The sequence below is a fragment of the Myotis nattereri genome, assembly GCF_964212035.1.
Source record: "Myotis nattereri genome assembly, chromosome: 13".
Taxonomy (NCBI): Eukaryota; Metazoa; Chordata; class Mammalia; order Chiroptera; family Vespertilionidae; genus Myotis; species Myotis nattereri.
The window spans coordinates 45,714,417-45,730,783 of record NC_138088.1 but is presented as its reverse complement, the minus strand read 5'-3'; the positions used below and the strand labels follow the sequence as shown (position 1 = coordinate 45,730,783).

At 41.0% G+C, this 16,367-nt stretch overlaps 2 protein-coding genes across 5 annotated transcripts in view; one reads left to right on the top strand and one right to left on the bottom strand.

The window, feature by feature from the left end:
- Positions 1-4,919, top strand: part of CFAP43 (cilia and flagella associated protein 43) — an 84,621-nt gene extending 79,702 nt beyond the window's left edge. The window contains exons 36-38 of the mRNA XM_081104777.1: positions 2,776-2,856; positions 3,490-3,643; positions 3,833-4,919. Coding sequence (XP_080960903.1) covers positions 2,776-2,856; positions 3,490-3,643; positions 3,833-3,999 — 402 coding nt within the window. The 3' untranslated portion in view covers positions 4,000-4,919. The remainder of the gene's footprint in view (positions 1-2,775; positions 2,857-3,489; positions 3,644-3,832) is intronic.
- Positions 4,920-8,304: 3,385 nt separating this feature from the next.
- On the bottom strand, positions 8,305-12,031 carry SFR1 (SWI5 dependent homologous recombination repair protein 1). 4 transcript variants are annotated; one of them, XM_081104598.1, is made up of 4 exons: positions 11,906-12,031; positions 10,969-11,090; positions 9,979-10,386; positions 8,305-8,986 (listed from the first exon to the last, which is right to left on the bottom strand). In XM_081104598.1, exons 1-4 carry the CDS (start codon positions 11,916-11,918, stop codon positions 8,795-8,797), a joined length of 735 nt encoding a protein of 244 aa, XP_080960724.1. In that variant the 5' UTR covers positions 11,919-12,031; the 3' UTR covers positions 8,305-8,794. The 4 variants fall into 4 exon arrangements, with proteins under 4 accessions (XP_080960724.1, XP_080960726.1, XP_080960725.1 ...); XM_081104600.1 differs by having other exon boundaries at positions 10,973-11,090; positions 11,906-11,992; XM_081104599.1 differs by having other exon boundaries at positions 11,821-11,952.
- Positions 12,032-16,367: the final 4,336 nt, after the last annotated feature.

The window sequence follows — 16,367 nt, the reverse complement described above, 5'->3', positions numbered from 1 at the left end:
CGAGGATTTCCTACTTGTCAAATCCAGTGGTCACTTTCCCAGTCATCAACATCCTTCAACTTTCTATAGCATTTGATTCTCTTGATTGCCCATTCCTGTAGCTTTTATCATCCCCATTTTCTCCTTTTTTGCTTCCAACATGACAAACCACTTTGCCCCTTTTACTGATTTCTCTTTTGCTTCTAACTCTTGAATATACCTATTTTTTAAGACTCTGCCCTTAGCTCTGCTTGTGTTCTAACTTAATTGATTACTTTTAAGAGACTAATTCAAGCTCTCTGGTTTCCAGTTCAACTCCAATCCAAGCTCTCTGGCCCTGACCTCCCTCAAGCTCTATTTCTATATTTCATACCTCCCAATAGCATCTCTTCTTAAATTGCTTCTGTAGTGTTTTTTTAGTCACTCACTCAGGCTTAAAGTTGTAGTCATCTTTGATTACCCTCTTTGCTTTGCCTTTCCTTCCATGTCTTGCCTAGTTTATTTATGTATTCCTTCATTCTCTATCCCCACTGCCTTTACCCTAGCTCACAACTTCCTTTTCAGTGATTTAGACAATCTATATTATAAAAGGCCAGAGACCATAACGCCGTAACGACCAAATGACCGGTCACCAGGAGGTGCATTGATGGGTCTCAGGGCGCGGCAGGTCTTGTCTCATGGCGTGGCAGGTCTGGGGTCTCATGTGACTTTGCGCCCTGGGCCTCTACGCTAATAAAAGACAAACATGCAAATTGACCATACCTTCGCTACACCTTAATCCATGCCCACCAGCCAATCAGAGTGACTATATGCAAATTAACCCAACCAAGATGGTGGCTGGCAGCCACAGAGCTGGAGCGAGCAGGAGGCTTGGTTGCTCCAGTGATGGAGGAAGCCAAGCTTCCCGCAGCCGGCTATAGCTTCCGAAAAAGGCAACAAAGTTTCAATTATAGAAGCTAAATAAATCCCAGATACCTGCTTTCAGCTGGCTGTGGCCATGGAGCTGGAGTGAGCAGGAGGCTTGGTTGCTCTAGTGATTGAGGAAGCCAAGCTTCTTGCATCCGGCTGTAGCCTCCGCAAAAGGCAACAAAGTTTCAATTATAGAAGGTAAATAAATCCCAGAATAAAAAAAAAAAAGAAAAAAAGGAGAGGCTGGGAGTTTCTGTCGCTGGGGGCTTGGCCAGCCTGAAAACGGCCCTCAGCCCCTCACCCAGACTGGCCAGGCACCCCAGTGGGGACCCCCACCCTGAAGAGGGTGTGAACAGCCTGCAAACAGCCATCAGCCCCTCATCCAGGCTAGCCAGGCACCTGGTGGGGACCCCTACCCTGAAGGGGGTGTGACCAGCTACAAACAACCATCAGCCCCTCACCCAGGCTGGCCAGGCACCCCAACGGGACCCCCACCCTGATCTGGGACACCCTTCAGGGCAAACCAGCTGACCCCCACCCGTGCACCAGGCCTCTATCCTATATAATAAAAGGGTAATATGCAAATTTACCCTAACAGCAGAACGACTGGGAATGACTGGTCACTATGATACACACTGACCACCAAGGGGCAGATGCTCAATGTAGGAGCTGTCCCCTGGTGGCCAGTGCACTCCCACAGGGGGATCTCTGCTCAGCCACAAGCCAGGCTGATGGCTGCCAGCACAGCGGTGGTGGCGGAAGCCTCTCCCGCCTCCTCAGCAGCACTAAGGATGTCCGACTGCAGCTTAGGTCTGCTCCCTGCTGGTAAGTGGACATCCCCCAAGGGCTGCCGGGCTGCCAGAGGGATGTCTGACTGCCAGTTTGGGCCCAATCCCCCAGGGAGTGGGCCTAAGCCAGCAGGTGGACATCTTCTGAGGGGTCCCAGACTGCAAGAGGGCATAGGCCAGGCTGAGGGACCATCTCCCCCCCCCCCCCCCCCGCCCCGAGTGCACAAATTTTTGTGTATTGGGCCTCTAGTTCTATAATCTTCTAACTGGTCTCTTATCTTGGCTCTTTCTCTTATCTAATCTATACCATATACTACTGTCAGGTTGATATTCATATTCAGCTTTAATAACATTACTACTCTGCTCAAACATATTTCAACTGCCACTTCTTACCTGGCAAATGAATTATGAAATCCTTTGATGGGTGTTCGGTATCATTCAACCTTACTTTTCCAATGCATTCCAAGATCCTATCATACATCAGTATTCTCAAACCAAACTGATTATTGTTATCTAGGATTCAATCTCTGTTCCTTTGCTTATTACCAGTTCTTCTCTCTAGAATATCTTTCCTCATTATTTTCACATTCCAAGTCTATTTTTCAAAGTCTTGCTTATGTGCAACTTCTTCCATAAAGCCTTTTGATTTCCCCAAGTCCAGAGAAACCACATCCCAACTCAATCTTTGAGTTTGCAGTCATTTTATATATTTCTTGGCAACTAATCAATTCTACATGTTCTCTTTTTCTTGATGGTAGATTATGTTACTTATCTTTGTATTTCCCTCAGTGTTTTTAATGAGAACACTGTTAATGTGGGACTCAAATGAGATAATAAATATTTAGTGACTTGAATGAATGAACAAATGAATGAGAAAAAAACTCAAGGCATTTGTAATCATTAGCATATAGGTAACCATTTTAGTGGCTAAATACAAGTAAATATTATAGCACACAAGTCAAATGACTTGACTTAGATGTATAGTGTTTGTGAAAATAATAACTTTGAAAACTAAGATCATCTTCATGAAGTTATCTATTGAAAAAAATAGAGAAAAATGTTCTTACATTTATTGTGAGTTTTTTTTCTTCTCTCAAAGTACCTAAGTGAACCAAACTATGAGACTTTGGTTGCCATTCAGATTGGAATAATGGAGCAAACCATTGCTGTTATAGATAAGGTAACTCTCAAAGATATTAATCATTATAATGCCAATAGTTGTGATCATTTGAACAAAGTAATAGTGTTCCAAATTATGAATTCAAACAGAACCTAACAAAATTGAGGTCCTTTACTGATATTCAGGATGTTATTAGAGATCCCTGAATAGTGTCTTTGCAACCATAACAAGTCTGGTAGACGAAGCACTTCTTTTAATATTAGAATTAACCCCTTGGGACATATCTGAGTGTACATGAATTTCCTATTTCACATCAGGTTATGATTTGTGTAATAGAAATGTTGATAGACTTTTCTTGGCATTGTAAAGGCTTTTTAAAAATAACTGCTTAACAAATGTTGTTTTGATTGTGTAGCACATAGAAAATGCAAACAAAGTAATCTCAAGTCTATGTGTTTTAATCTTATCTCCTTCTTAAGAATATACAAGATTTTTTTCTAAAATGTGGTAGTGTACAATTCCTTCTTTCAACAAATAATTTAAGTACCTACTATGTGCAGGCATTATGGTAGGCATTCAATATATGGTGATCAGATGATATCTTAATGATGATAATAAATTTTAAGAATGTCTTTATAAAATACATTTTTTCAAAATTATTTCTGTGGATCTTCATGGGAACAAAAATTTCAGACCCACAAAAAGAACGTGGAAAACTGTAAAAAACTGCTAAAAAAACTGGGAAAGTTCAGCAATCAAAAAGATGTAACAAATTACAGTCTAAGCTGCAATTTGCAAGAAGAATTGGTGGCTGTCTCAGAGAGGAAAGACATCTCTAATGCCATGGGTAAGCTTTTTTATTTCTTTACTCAATATAGGTTTCTTTAAAAGTAACCAGTATTTCTGAAATCTGTACAGTTGTTATAAAGTTACCAGCATTTCTTCTATGTTTTTAATTGATTCTGTATGCTATTATTATATTTGAAAGTATATAAAATAATACAACTAATTTTTTTCTTCTTCATTTTTGGGATAGGGTCTCAACTGACTTTTGAAAAAATTGCCAAAGTACAATATGAAAACATGATGGAACAACAAAAGTTAACAAATATTTCAAAAGAACAAGCGGAACAGATTTTAGTACTGCAAGCTGAAGTTGAAAGACTAAGGATGAAAACATATCCTGCTCTTATTCCACTGTAAAAACACTGGTGGGAAACACAAGACCAAATCAATCATTTTAAAATAATTTAATTTGATTAAAATGATTTTTTGTTCTTTCATATCAGGAAATTTAAGTAGAGCCTCTTCTCAGTTGCATAGTTTGGTAGCAAATTATTTAATTTTAGCCTTAATAATTATAAAAATGTTTGTCGTGCATAAATAAATGTATAAAATATGAGTTATTGTTTTCAAGAATGAGCAAGATTTTTACTCAGTATTCAAGAGGTATTTTATTTAGTTTTATCAAAAAATTACTTTCACAGTGATAATATAGAACGTCTTAAAGACAACAGGAAATTATTTTTAGCCACAAGTGACATTTCTAATTTTATAAATTACCTGATGTTATGATGAAATTATGGATGATTTTTATACTTTTCTATATTTTGTAAGTTTTCCTCAATAAGCATTTATTCCATAGTCAGAAAAAAATTGCCAGAACATTTAAGATTATTCCTTCTTCTAGCAATGAGAACATGGTAAACTATTTACTTTTATCAAGCCCTAAATCATTCATAAATTATGACATTTTTTGTACATAACATAATCTTCTGCATGTTATGTTCATTGTAACAGAATTCAAGTTTGTGTCCTACCCAATTGTTTAGCAAACAGAAAAAAAAATGTTTTTTTTTATTTTCATGAAAAGTTTATTGCTATGTTCATGCAGATGAGAATGAAATAATGAGATTAACTGGTCAGAAACTGCTTTGCTCTTCCATAGCCCGTGGACTGCTACATTCCAAGATGCTACCATATGAAACACTGACCACAATCTTCAAGTGATGTCAATGTCTCATTGTTCTGCAATTTGTGAATTGTGAATTTTAATCTGCAACGCCATGTCCAATGTACACTGGTGTAGGTAAAGCAAGAGAGCTACTATAAAACCTATTTAGAAAAAAATATTTAGGAGATTTAAACATTTATTTAGAAATTGCCAGGATAATACCATAATTGATCACCCATACACTGATCAATACTAGATGGGAATGGTAAGAGAAATAATATGACCAGCATTTTTGATGACCAACATTTTTGATGACTTCCCTCCTTAGTAATAGAATTACTCCTGAAGTAGTCAGTTTTTTCTGATTCAGCAGGGAAGTGCCATTGGTAACATTTTCTATATATAAAGTCCTTCAAAATTATCTGACAAGGGGGTTCTGGGGGTGGGGCATGGGAACATGGATCCAAGTGTGGATAAGTGTGTGAAGAATACAAATACCTTGTACATAAAATAGGATTGACAGTGCTCTGTCCTGTCAGTTGGAATCAACCATGAATATACTAGTCTTCCCCCTCCCCCGACTGGTGATACAAATTCTATGTCAACTAAATTAACTGCCTGAAGGCTCTATTTGCTAATAGTCAATGCCATAAATTTCACTGGATAATGCTCTGTGAATTCCAAGGTCCTAACAACCCAGTCTGTGTGATTTCTGTTTCTTAGTAGCCGCCCTGGGTGACTGGCAATGCTTTTTGCTTGAATGCCACAGCTTTGAAACATGTATAGAGTGGAGGTTAGCGGGAACCTCTTGCTCCCCTCCCTCCCCGCCCCCCACCAGACTATAGCCTAACAGCAGGACTTTTCAACAGGAGGTATCCTCCGGTTTGGAGGATTGTTTGTGGAAGGGCACGTGGGTCATGCACCCCAACCTATTTTTGATACTGTCCATGGTACTGATTCTTCTCAGCTTCTGTTTAAGCAATTATATTCATATTTTATAGCCCTTTAAAATATTATCTATATTATTTAAAAGCAGTGTAATGAACTGGGTCAAACATAGCATGGCTTTAAGCATAGCACTTAAGAATAGGGCTCTGGTACTGAGTTGCCTGGTTATAGATCCTGGCTCAGGCACTAATTTTAAATAACTAGTTTTTAAATAACTACTTGATCTTAAATTTCCTTGTCTTAAAAATTGGAATGTCGAATGAGTTAACATACTTTTTAAACTGACACAAAACAAGTGCTGTTAGCTTTCATTTTTCCGAATAAAAATGTTATTCAGGCTCTTGCTGATTTAGCTCAGTGGATAGAGCATCAGCCCAGGGAATGAAGGGTTCTGGGTTTGATTCCAGTCAAGGGCACAGTTGCAAGCTCCATCCCTGGTCCCGCCCTGGTTGAGGCATGTGCCGGAGGCAACCAATTGATGTGTCTCTCTCATGTCAATGTTTCTCTCTTCTCTATCTCTCCCACTCCCTTCCGCTGTCTAAAAATCAATGGAAAAAATATCCTCGGGTGAGTATTAACAAAATGAAGGTTTATGGCAACACTGCTTCAAGCAAATCTGTTGGTGCCATGTTTCCAACAGCATTTGCTCACTTCATGTCTCTGTATCACATTTTAAATTTTTTTCATTATTATCCTATCTAATAAAGAGGGAATATGCTAATTGACTGTCACACCCCCAAAGATGGCAGCACCCACAGGCAATAAGAAGGGAATATGCTAATTGACTGCCACACCTTTAAAGATGGCGGCGCCCAGTCCCCTCAGCACCGCCGGGGTTCCCCAGTCCCCCAGGGCCGGCCCGAGGCACAGGCAAGCCTCGGATGGCAGCTGCCCAGCTGCCCAGAGCCACCTGAGGCTCAGGTAACCAGGGCCAGCCAAGGCTTGCGCTGCCGGCAGTGGCAGCAGCAGAGGTGTGATGGTGGCGTCACCTCCTGCCCCTGAGGGTTCCCGGACTGTGAGAGGGGGCAGGCCGGGCTGAGGGGACCCCCCCTCCAGTGCATGAATTTTCGGGCCTCTAGTGTATTATGATCTGTGATCAGTGAACTTTGATGTTACTATTGTAATTATTTTGGGGTGCCACAAACCATGCCCATATAAGATGTGTGTGTTCTAACTGCTCCACTGGCTGGCTGTTCCTTTCCTTGGGCCTCCCTACTCCCTGAGACAAAACAATATTTAAATTAGGCCAACAAATAACCCTAATAAAGCTAGAAATGAATAAGCTCAGTGAGGAAGACATATTGAAAGCTGAGATAGGCCAAAAACTAGACCTTTTGTACCAGTTAGCCAAGTTGCACTGGGAAACCAAAAAATTCATGACTCACTTTATTGCGGTGGTCTGGAAATGAGCCGTTTATAATACTTCTGAGGTATGCCAGTAATGTATACCATCAAATGGAGGTGAAATTCAACAGAAAAGATTTTGTAAAAAGAGACCACCTCATGGGCATCCCTATGCCCCAAACTCTCCCATAAGCCTGATCCATATTCCATAACCTACTGTTACTAGAGAACCCACTATGCTGTTGGAGCCCTCAGCCTCCAGCCAATGCCTCGGAAATGCCCATTACTGTGCCGCCTACTCTCTCCAACTCTCCTAGAAGCAGACTTCCACTGATGCTGTAGATCTCCCAAGTGAACATGTAAGAGTGACTCCAGGGAATGCGATAAGTTAGCAGTGCAACTGCAGTCAAATGCCAGCACCATCAGCAGCTAAACCGCTTCTCCTACCACATTTAGGCCCTCTGGCTGATCAGCAGTTGATGGAGGCTGGTTGGCACAAAAGGACACAGCTCCCCAGGGCCAGGGGAGGCACATGTGAGGCCTAGGCCAGTCCTCTTGGTTCAGAAGCCAATGTCAATGGCAATTTCAAGAAGGGAGGAATTTATGTATTGGGGGAGGAAATAGGTAGGAGGGAGGTGACTGAGCTTACTGTCATGGGCACTAACAATTAGAATGGATGCAAGAGCACAGTCCTTGGGTCTCCTGCTATGCCAAATATTAACAGTTTGTTAGGCCATTGGGAGGAACTGGACTGAAAATGGGGTGCACCTAGAAGAAGGGGGTCTACAAGTAGGGAAGTACTTTTTTTTAAGTTTGTTAGGTTTTTTAAAAGTAAGTAAAGCTGTTTTCGCCCTTAAAAGGACCCAAAAGTAGAAATTCAGAAAGTTCTCAGGAAGGACTGAAAGTGCACCAGCTTCCAAGTTTACATACAATAGCTTCAGCCACAAAGAAATGAACTTTCTTCTCCCAAGCACAATTCTAAATTCTCAGAGACTGGGCCAGCTCGGGTTATTGTACATGGCCAGGATGACATTGTACAACAGGGCAGCCAGAAACACAATCCTATGAAGATGGGTTTCTGGCTGAGAAGTAACTGTGAACTAGACACTCCCATCTATTTCACAGATGAAGCTAAAAAGGGAGATGAATCCAAAAGACCTTGTAGGCCATAATGTCTTAAAGTAGGAGAAGATGATATGTGGTTTCGTTAGCAATAGATGGTCATGTCACTAAATGAGATGAGGAATACAAGAAACAAATTTGCAGAAATCGGAAGAATATAATTTTGGACATAAGAGTTTACTAGTAATTACCTAATAGGCCATACAGATGGAAATATGTGGTAAATTGATGGAAACAAGGTTCATAAACTAAGGAGACAGGCAGGCATTTTCAACCAGTTTAGGTTTAGTCATTCACCAGACTGAACTACTTTTTAACATTTAAAATAAAACATCTTTTTATAATAAACAAGACAATGTATTATAACTGACTTCCAAAACTGCCCAAATTATGTTTTAAAACATGATTTAAATTTTTTCACATATCTTTAAATGTCAAATTTTTTGACAGATTATCCAAAATACTAAATTTTCATTTTAGAAGTTACATATTTATCTAACAGAGTACCCTAAGTTGATGTTCATCAAGATACCTTCTTTTAAGCCCCAATGGTTTATATCTTCCCTTTAAAATGTGTAAGTATTTTTTAAGTTGTCATCCTCAAAGATATTCTGGAGAAAAAAATAGTAATTAAACACCTATAAATTCTTCTTCATTTCTGTTGTAGTGTAATAATTTATCATCTAACCCATAGCAGTCTATCAACTGAGTAAGGCTAAGTTTCTTGTTCTCCTCAGACATAGCTGACTGCAACTCATGAAGCAACAGTTGGCTACAGCTTCTCCACTTCTTTATTAACAACTGTAACTGAGACAGGTCATTCTGAAACAGGAAAAAAAACATATAAATGTATGGCAATAACTAGACAGGCATCATATTTTAACTTAAGTTGTTAAATCAGTGGAGTAGGTTTAAAGGGTACCAACATATTTGATCATGAATGAGCCTTATACCCAGGGAAAAATAGGGTGATTGTTACAATGACACTCCAATTGAGTTCTAGGGTATTTTGTTTAGTGAGAGCTCTGGGCCTCCCTCAACACGCAGGGAAAAATCAAAGCATTAAGTAGGGCAAAACTATGTAGAAAAGCAACAATGGTTTTCTATTACAGCTGTACTTTTAAAAATGAAATATTCAAATTATTTTTCAGCATTCACTATCTCATAAAACTCAAGTAGCTATATTTAGAAAAATCCTAAAAATTCAAGATAGCAAATAAGAGATACTATTCCATCATTTATTCCACATTGCTAGGGAAGGAGAAATTGCAGATATCTGAATGATCCAGGTAAATAAAGGTTATCTTCTTCCAAGGGCCCAAGTTCTATTTAATTCAGTCTATCTGGGATGAAATCTAAAGTATATTTGTTGTTTTTTTCAAACAAAATGCCTGTAACTTTTAATAATTTGAAGGAATAAAAGATCACTACTAAAAATACTTTTTATTATACTCTGTGGCCCATGTTTAACTTTTTAAATCATCCACTATCAGCTGTCACTTCTGTTCTCATTGTACTTTGCATCTAACATTTGATATTTCTAATATTGCCACATGCTAAAAAACTTCAACTGCATATTAAACAGAGGGTGGGACTTTTAAAAAGTTGAACCTGGTGTTTAGAGGCCTCTTCTACTTTAAATCTGACATATTTGAGTTAAAAGTTGTTAGAAACCAGGTTTCTGAATACTTGGCTTATTGCTTGTTATGCTAAAAATAATTTTCTCTTTTTGAAATGACTTTCCTATTATTTACCTAAAAACAAATCTAACAATTTAAAAAGTAATTATGCAATGACTCTGAAATTATCCTCACCTTTGATCTATACATTTTGACTAGTTTTAGCCTCCTAAGAAGGTCTTCTTTCTCCTGAATCTGTTTCACCAATTTTGCCTTTTCTTCATTTAATCCTTTTTGGGGAAGAGTCTCATCAAAGTCATTCTGGAGATCACTGCAAGAGCCAGTATCAAGTGATTTAGATTCACATGCATTGATATTCTTGATGGTATTTTTCAAATATGAACTTTCTTCAAATTCACTGTCTATGTGCTTAAAATTATCTTGAAATTCCAAACAATTTTCTTCTGTTGAACATGATGCTTTCTCTGGAAAGGTCTGATCGTTTTCTTCATTCTCTACTTTAAGACGTTTTACCACATTGTAACAGGAATTGAATGAAAATCTAGTTTTCCTCAACCGTTCTCTAAGTGTTGCACTCATAGGCTGTAAAAGGCAGAAAAACATTGTTAATAAAAAATATTCTTGATGTAAACAAATCTACTAGAACTAAAGACCTTACATTTCTATGGCACACACCACTATCTAGATGACTTTCTGTCTCCATAGATCTTAAGTAACCATCACAAAATGTCTTTAATTCCTGGAAGCTCCATTAGTTTTATTTTAGCAAAGTCATCACTCTTCTACAACAGTGCTGAGACACTTATTCCAGTAATCACAAACATCTGTTCAGCAACTTAGCACATGCCTGACCCTGCTCTAGGTGCTTCAGTTACAAATTTTGGAATAGACCTAGATCCTGCCACCAACGACCTTCATGGCACTGCAAATTCAAACTTCTTCAATTTGTAATAACCTGATCTGAAACTAAATAACTGACTCAAAATGAAATTTTGGGGGTGGGGAGAAATCAAATACATTATCTTAGAAGATCTAAAATCATTTAATACACTTCTTCATGCTACACATGATGTTAATTAACAATCTTCAGTAGACTGAAAACCACCACTGCCAGAATCACTAGAAACATAGAACTGGCCCACTGGAAGAACGACATTTTCATACTTGCTTTCTTGAACTACTTGTATGGGGAGATGGTAGACTGGCACAGCCCTGTGGGGTGCGAGGTAAAATCACAGCTGAGTCCGAAGGACTTTCCATCTTGAAAATGTTATCGTGGTTTACTTCTAAAAGACAAAAATAATCACAAAACGGAAATCAAATTAACCCCCATCTTCTATAGACTCCCGTCTTTATCAAAGTATTTTTTTATTATAGGTAACATCAGCAAGTAAGCCAGCATCTTCCTCTTTCACTTAGCTGTGATAAATCACTGCTTTTTGCTGTGTTCCATTTACCCTCCTAAACAAGGTTGTGTTGGTTCACCTGGTGACTACTAGTTTTTTCATGACAAATTAACTAGCTAGCGTCTCATATAAACAAGACTCTCCATTTGTTTTCATATTCAAAACCTGCCATATGGGGAGAAGAACGTTGGATAGTTATGAATTCTTTAATTTCGTTCTGCCAGCTTCATAATGAGAGGAAATAGAACTGAAATCTTGCCCCCAAAGAACATGATCAGACCTGTCCCACCACCCTGAACCTTAAAGGCTGTGCGATTGGAACCAATGACCCTCCAGGACACAGGGATAAGGAACACAACCGCAAATAAATGTACGCCTGTCTGCACCATTTCCGTTTAAGTAGCGAAAAGACCCTGCAAAGGAGAGTCCACTGAGGTTTGTTTCCCCGAAACAAAGGCATCAACTTTACTGGGGGAGGTGTGGGGGGAGGAGAGGGGGAGAGGGGGGGGTCGCGGGGAACAGAGGAGCCCTCCCCTCCCTCCCACCATTGCAGAAAACCACACTAGCCCTGGAGGCCCCAGGCCCGAGTGCAGTTGAGAGGTCCCCTGACCGCGGAAAGGCAGCGCTATTCGACTGCACAGCGGACCCCAAGGCCGTTCAGCTTTCACACAGATACTCGCGAGCCCGGACGCTACCTCCCTCCGCCATCCCCACAGCGACGGGAAGCCGCCCAGCCCCGGCCGGGGGCGCTCCGGTTCCAGGGGCAGAGCCTCGCGGGAGGCGGAAACAGCGCGCGATTGGCCAGATTGACTGACGCGCGCAGCTCAGCTTCACCCAGCTCGCGAGAGCGGCGGCACTGCGCGCGCGCGGCCAGGAGTCTCCACCAGGGGGACAGGGCGGGGCGGGGAAGGGCGGGGCGAGGCCACGGGAGAGGCGGAAGAGACGCGTGATTGGCCAAATTGAGAGACGCGCTCGGCTCTGCTCCGCCCAGCGCCCTGGAGCGGCGGGACTGCGCGCGCAGCTGCCGGCGTCAGGTAGGCCGGGCTGAGCGTCGGAGCTCGGGACCGGATTCCCAGGGAGCGTGCTTTTCTTCGCGGCTTTCCCTCCCTCTTCTCTGTGCAACACTTTCCTTCCTGCTTCGTTGTGTTTGTGTTTGGGCTCCTTGCTCACCACAGCAAAGACCCTTCCTCGGACTTGACAGGACCGAGAGCCTCAGGGAGGTCCGTGTGTTGAATTTACAGCTCGTAAACTCTCCAAAGGCCGAGGCCACAAAAGAGCCGCGCCGGGTTAATGGCCTGTGGAGAATCCAGTCGAGCTCGTTTCTAGCCCGTGCGGTCCAGTCCCAGAGGTTTTGCTGTAGCTACCGCAACATTTAGATTTCCTCAGTTTGGCTTCAAATCTGAGAGAAAATGTCCAAGGACGTTTGTTGTGGTACAACAGAGGAAGCAGAACAAATCCCGAAATAAGATGATGTTGTTGCCGGATGCAGACGTTTGGAGCAGACCGGGCCCTTGTGAATCCTGGGCAGCGCGTCCTTAGTCTAACACACGCCCTCGGTTTCCTGTGTGGCCAGGGGCTGCGGCTGGGCAACAACCAAGTTCGCTCGGTGGGTGGAGTGCTGCTTTAGGCAAAGACAGCTGAGTAATTGCCGAGTCACCAGGAAGGTGGGAATGTTACGGGGCCGGGGTTCTCGGTCCTGGGGGATGAATGGCCCTTTTAAACGTTGACCCCGTCTCTGTGCTGACACCTTTCTGACTGGCCTGGGAGTGGTGAGGACCCAGAGGATTTACCTGAATCCTGAGCGGTCGGATAGAAACACAGAGCCTAATGCAGTGGTTCAAGACAAATGTGGGCGTCCGATGGCCAGGGTTCGAATCCCGACACCATTATTGTATGTGCTTCGTAACGGAGTGTCTCTGCCTTGGTTTCCTCGCGGGTAAAATGGGATTATAATCTCCACCTCCTAGGGATGAGAGGATTAAATGAGAATTCAATGCGGATGAGAACAGTGCTAGTATCTCTGAGGCAGTCTGTAGTTGTTATTTTATACTAGAGGCCCGGTGCACGAAATTCGTGAACGGGTGCAGTCCCTAGGCCAGGCAGGCGATCGAAGCACCAGCATCTGGCGTGGAAGAGCAGGTCCCAGCTGACCTCTGGGCCCTGGGCAGCACCTGGGCCCCCAGGCCCCCGCGGACCCCTCCACCTGAGTCAACGGCGCTCTATATGGTGAGCGCGGCTGCGGGCCAGGGCACAGTGTGGGCCTCTTGACCTGGCGCTGCCCACTCATCTGCTCCACCATCCCACCGCAGTCCTGCTCATGTGGGAGCCCATCGGCCTGGCAGCGCCTCCACTGTTGCCAGCGCCATTTCCTTGCTGACGCCCGCCATGGTCTACACCGCCCCCTGGTGGTCAGCACATGTCATAGCAAGCAGTCGAACTCCCAGTGGAACAACCACCTAAGGGGACAACTTGCATATTAGGCTTTCATTATAGAAGATAGCAACTATATTCATCATTCCCTAATTGACTTAAAGGAATGCATCACATAATTTTTTCAACCCTGCACTTACCTTTCATAAAAAGGCCACATTTTTTTAATGGGGGTTGTGCTCTGTGATATCTCTCACAATTTAAACCACAAATAGCAGAAAATTTGGAGCCTCCACAGTAATTAATATGTATTCCACTCCTAAAGTTTTCAAAAATGCTATAAATTAATCTCAAGGAATTTAGAAAATGAACGTGAGTGAGCACTCATGATTTTGTGATAGGGGTGTTATTCACCTAACCAAGCCACAGGTCTCAGTCTGTACTTTTATTTCTCCCTTTACTCATCCATTGGCATCAGTTTACTCACACTGAAAAAAGCAGAATGATTTGTCCTGACACTAGAAGCACAATGCAGACTCTGCATATTCTTTATACCTTGGAGCATAAGGTTGGGTCCTGTTTATGATTCCCTCAAGACAGCTGCTCCAAAATCCTTTTATCATTACAACCTAAGCTCAGAGCTGTTTTTGCTGGCTGCATAAAGGAAAACAACATCTTGCCTTGGAAATGTTCTGACTTGCTTATTATGTGAACTGGTATATTAAAATGAGATTGTTTTGGCCAGATTTTTAAAGATTTTCAGAATAGGTACTCAGAAAAACCTAGTTTCAGCCCTAACCAGCTTTGCTCAGTGGATAGAGCATTGGCCTGTGGACTGAAAGGTCCCAGGCTCAATTCTGGTCGGGGGCACATGTTGGGTTGTGGGCTCCATTCCCAGTGGGGGAGGGGGGGTGTAGGAGGCAGTCAATCAGTGGTTCTCTCTCATCATTGGTGTTTCTATCTCTCCCTTCCTCTCTGAAACCAATAAAAATATATTTTAAAAAATAACAAAAAAAACCCTGATCTTCCATATATGTTTGTGTTTTACCTATTCCCATCACATACCAAAATGGAAACATACATTCCACTCTAGTGTAAGGGATCTGGGATATAGCCTCTATAGTTTTCACTGTACCTTTAGATAAAGCCTAGCAAACATTTTCATGTCCTTAGGAGCCCAAAATCTTTTGACCTTTAAGGAGTTTGGTGTTTCTGACACAGGACATTGTATTTTCCTATGAAGCTTTTCAGGAAGGGAAAAATATGCCAGAAGGCAATGACTCCTTACCCTACCATGGAGAACAATTTGAGCAATGGAATTCAATGATAATAGTAATTAATATCAACCTAAGACAGGTTTTCTCATTGTGTTTTTAAATTTCTTCAATACCCAGGGCTACCATTAGTCACTTTGTTATTCATTAAGGAGTGGTAAAATGTACCTTCCATTCTTCTCTGTGATTATTGTTTGTAGGATGATGACATAGACCTAAAAAAATTTTATGAGGCTTTTTTTTTAACAACAAGAAGAGCATAGTGAATGCTGTCTCCCTCTCCCTTTCTCTTTCTCCATGCAAACACACACACACTTTTAAGCCACAATTCAAAATTATGTTTCAGAAGATGTATTTAGTTTTTAAATTATTGGCTTTAGCTTTATTTTAAAAATTTTAACAGTAATCTCAGGGTGACCTAAGTTCCGTTTCATTAACTTTTCTGGGTTTGACCAAAAAAAACCAAATTATATTACTAGTGTATAGACATAGCTAGTATAAGTATTTTTTAAAACAATTAAAAATGTAAATATACATTTTTAAGACCAGATTTAAATCCACTTAGGTGAGGAATTATGCAGAATGCACATGATTAAGTTGATTTATAGTGTTTATTAAGACAAACTAATTCAGATTTATGACACTCAAAAGAAAATCTAAATTCTCTTAATCAACTTGCAATATTTCTTATGACATTTGTACATAATTGCCTTTAAAAACTTTCCTCTAGGTTTCTCTTGCCATGAATTCAAATATCATCTTAAAGACCTATCCATTGGTAAAGAAGATGCATTTTATTTAGTCCTCTGTCTTCTCATAAGTTTCCCTTTGAGAATAATTGACAAACTATTTCTATTTCTTTTCTCTATTACCTAAAGACCTCATATAAACATTTATAATGTGTAATGATTCACTTGTAGAGTCTGTTGAAGACACTGTTATCAAAGGGGCGAACTGTTTAATATGCTTTAGCTAAGTTAAGAAGGAAAAAGTTTTATTTTTAACCTCAAGATGAAAGAGCCCTTGACTTAGCTATAGGCATGCCTAAGAGGTTGCCTCACTGAGTAGTAGGATGTCTACTGAGAGTATGGAAATATGGGAATGGTCAATAGTATTAGTGTGATAAAAACCTGTCCACCCCCAGGCAACTAGAAAATTCATCTCGTAACTAATATTGAGGGTAATATACTGAACAAGATCCTAAAGAGCTCTTTTCACCTAAAGTTCCTTTCCTTTTATTCTTTCAGATCTGGCATTTTTTCAAGTCCATTAGAGACCAGAGAAGTAGAGTGTCTCTGACTCACTGCTATTACTGGGGTGTGTTCTCTTGGAGAAGAATAGAGTGATTCAGGTTAGATTAATAACAGTGAGGAAGGGGGTAAGGGTGTATGTGGGTGGGAGGGTCGTGGCAGATGAGTTAGATTGTGGGAAAGTAATGGTAATAAAAGTATTGCTCAGGGCCACGTCTTTCTCAGATCCTTTATTAGCTCAGAAATGTCATCAGTGCATTTAT

Bases quoted from the DNA above. Each gene is read 5' to 3' on its own strand.
- SFR1 (XM_081104598.1), bottom strand. The intron at 10,387-10,968 runs GTATGAAAATGT...TGCCTTTTACAG, and splicing joins CAAGTAGTTCAAGAAAGCAA to CCTATGAGTGCAACACTTAG. The intron at 8,987-9,978 runs GTGAGGATAATT...TTCCTGTTTCAG, and splicing joins TCAAAATGTATAGATCAAAG to AATGACCTGTCTCAGTTACA.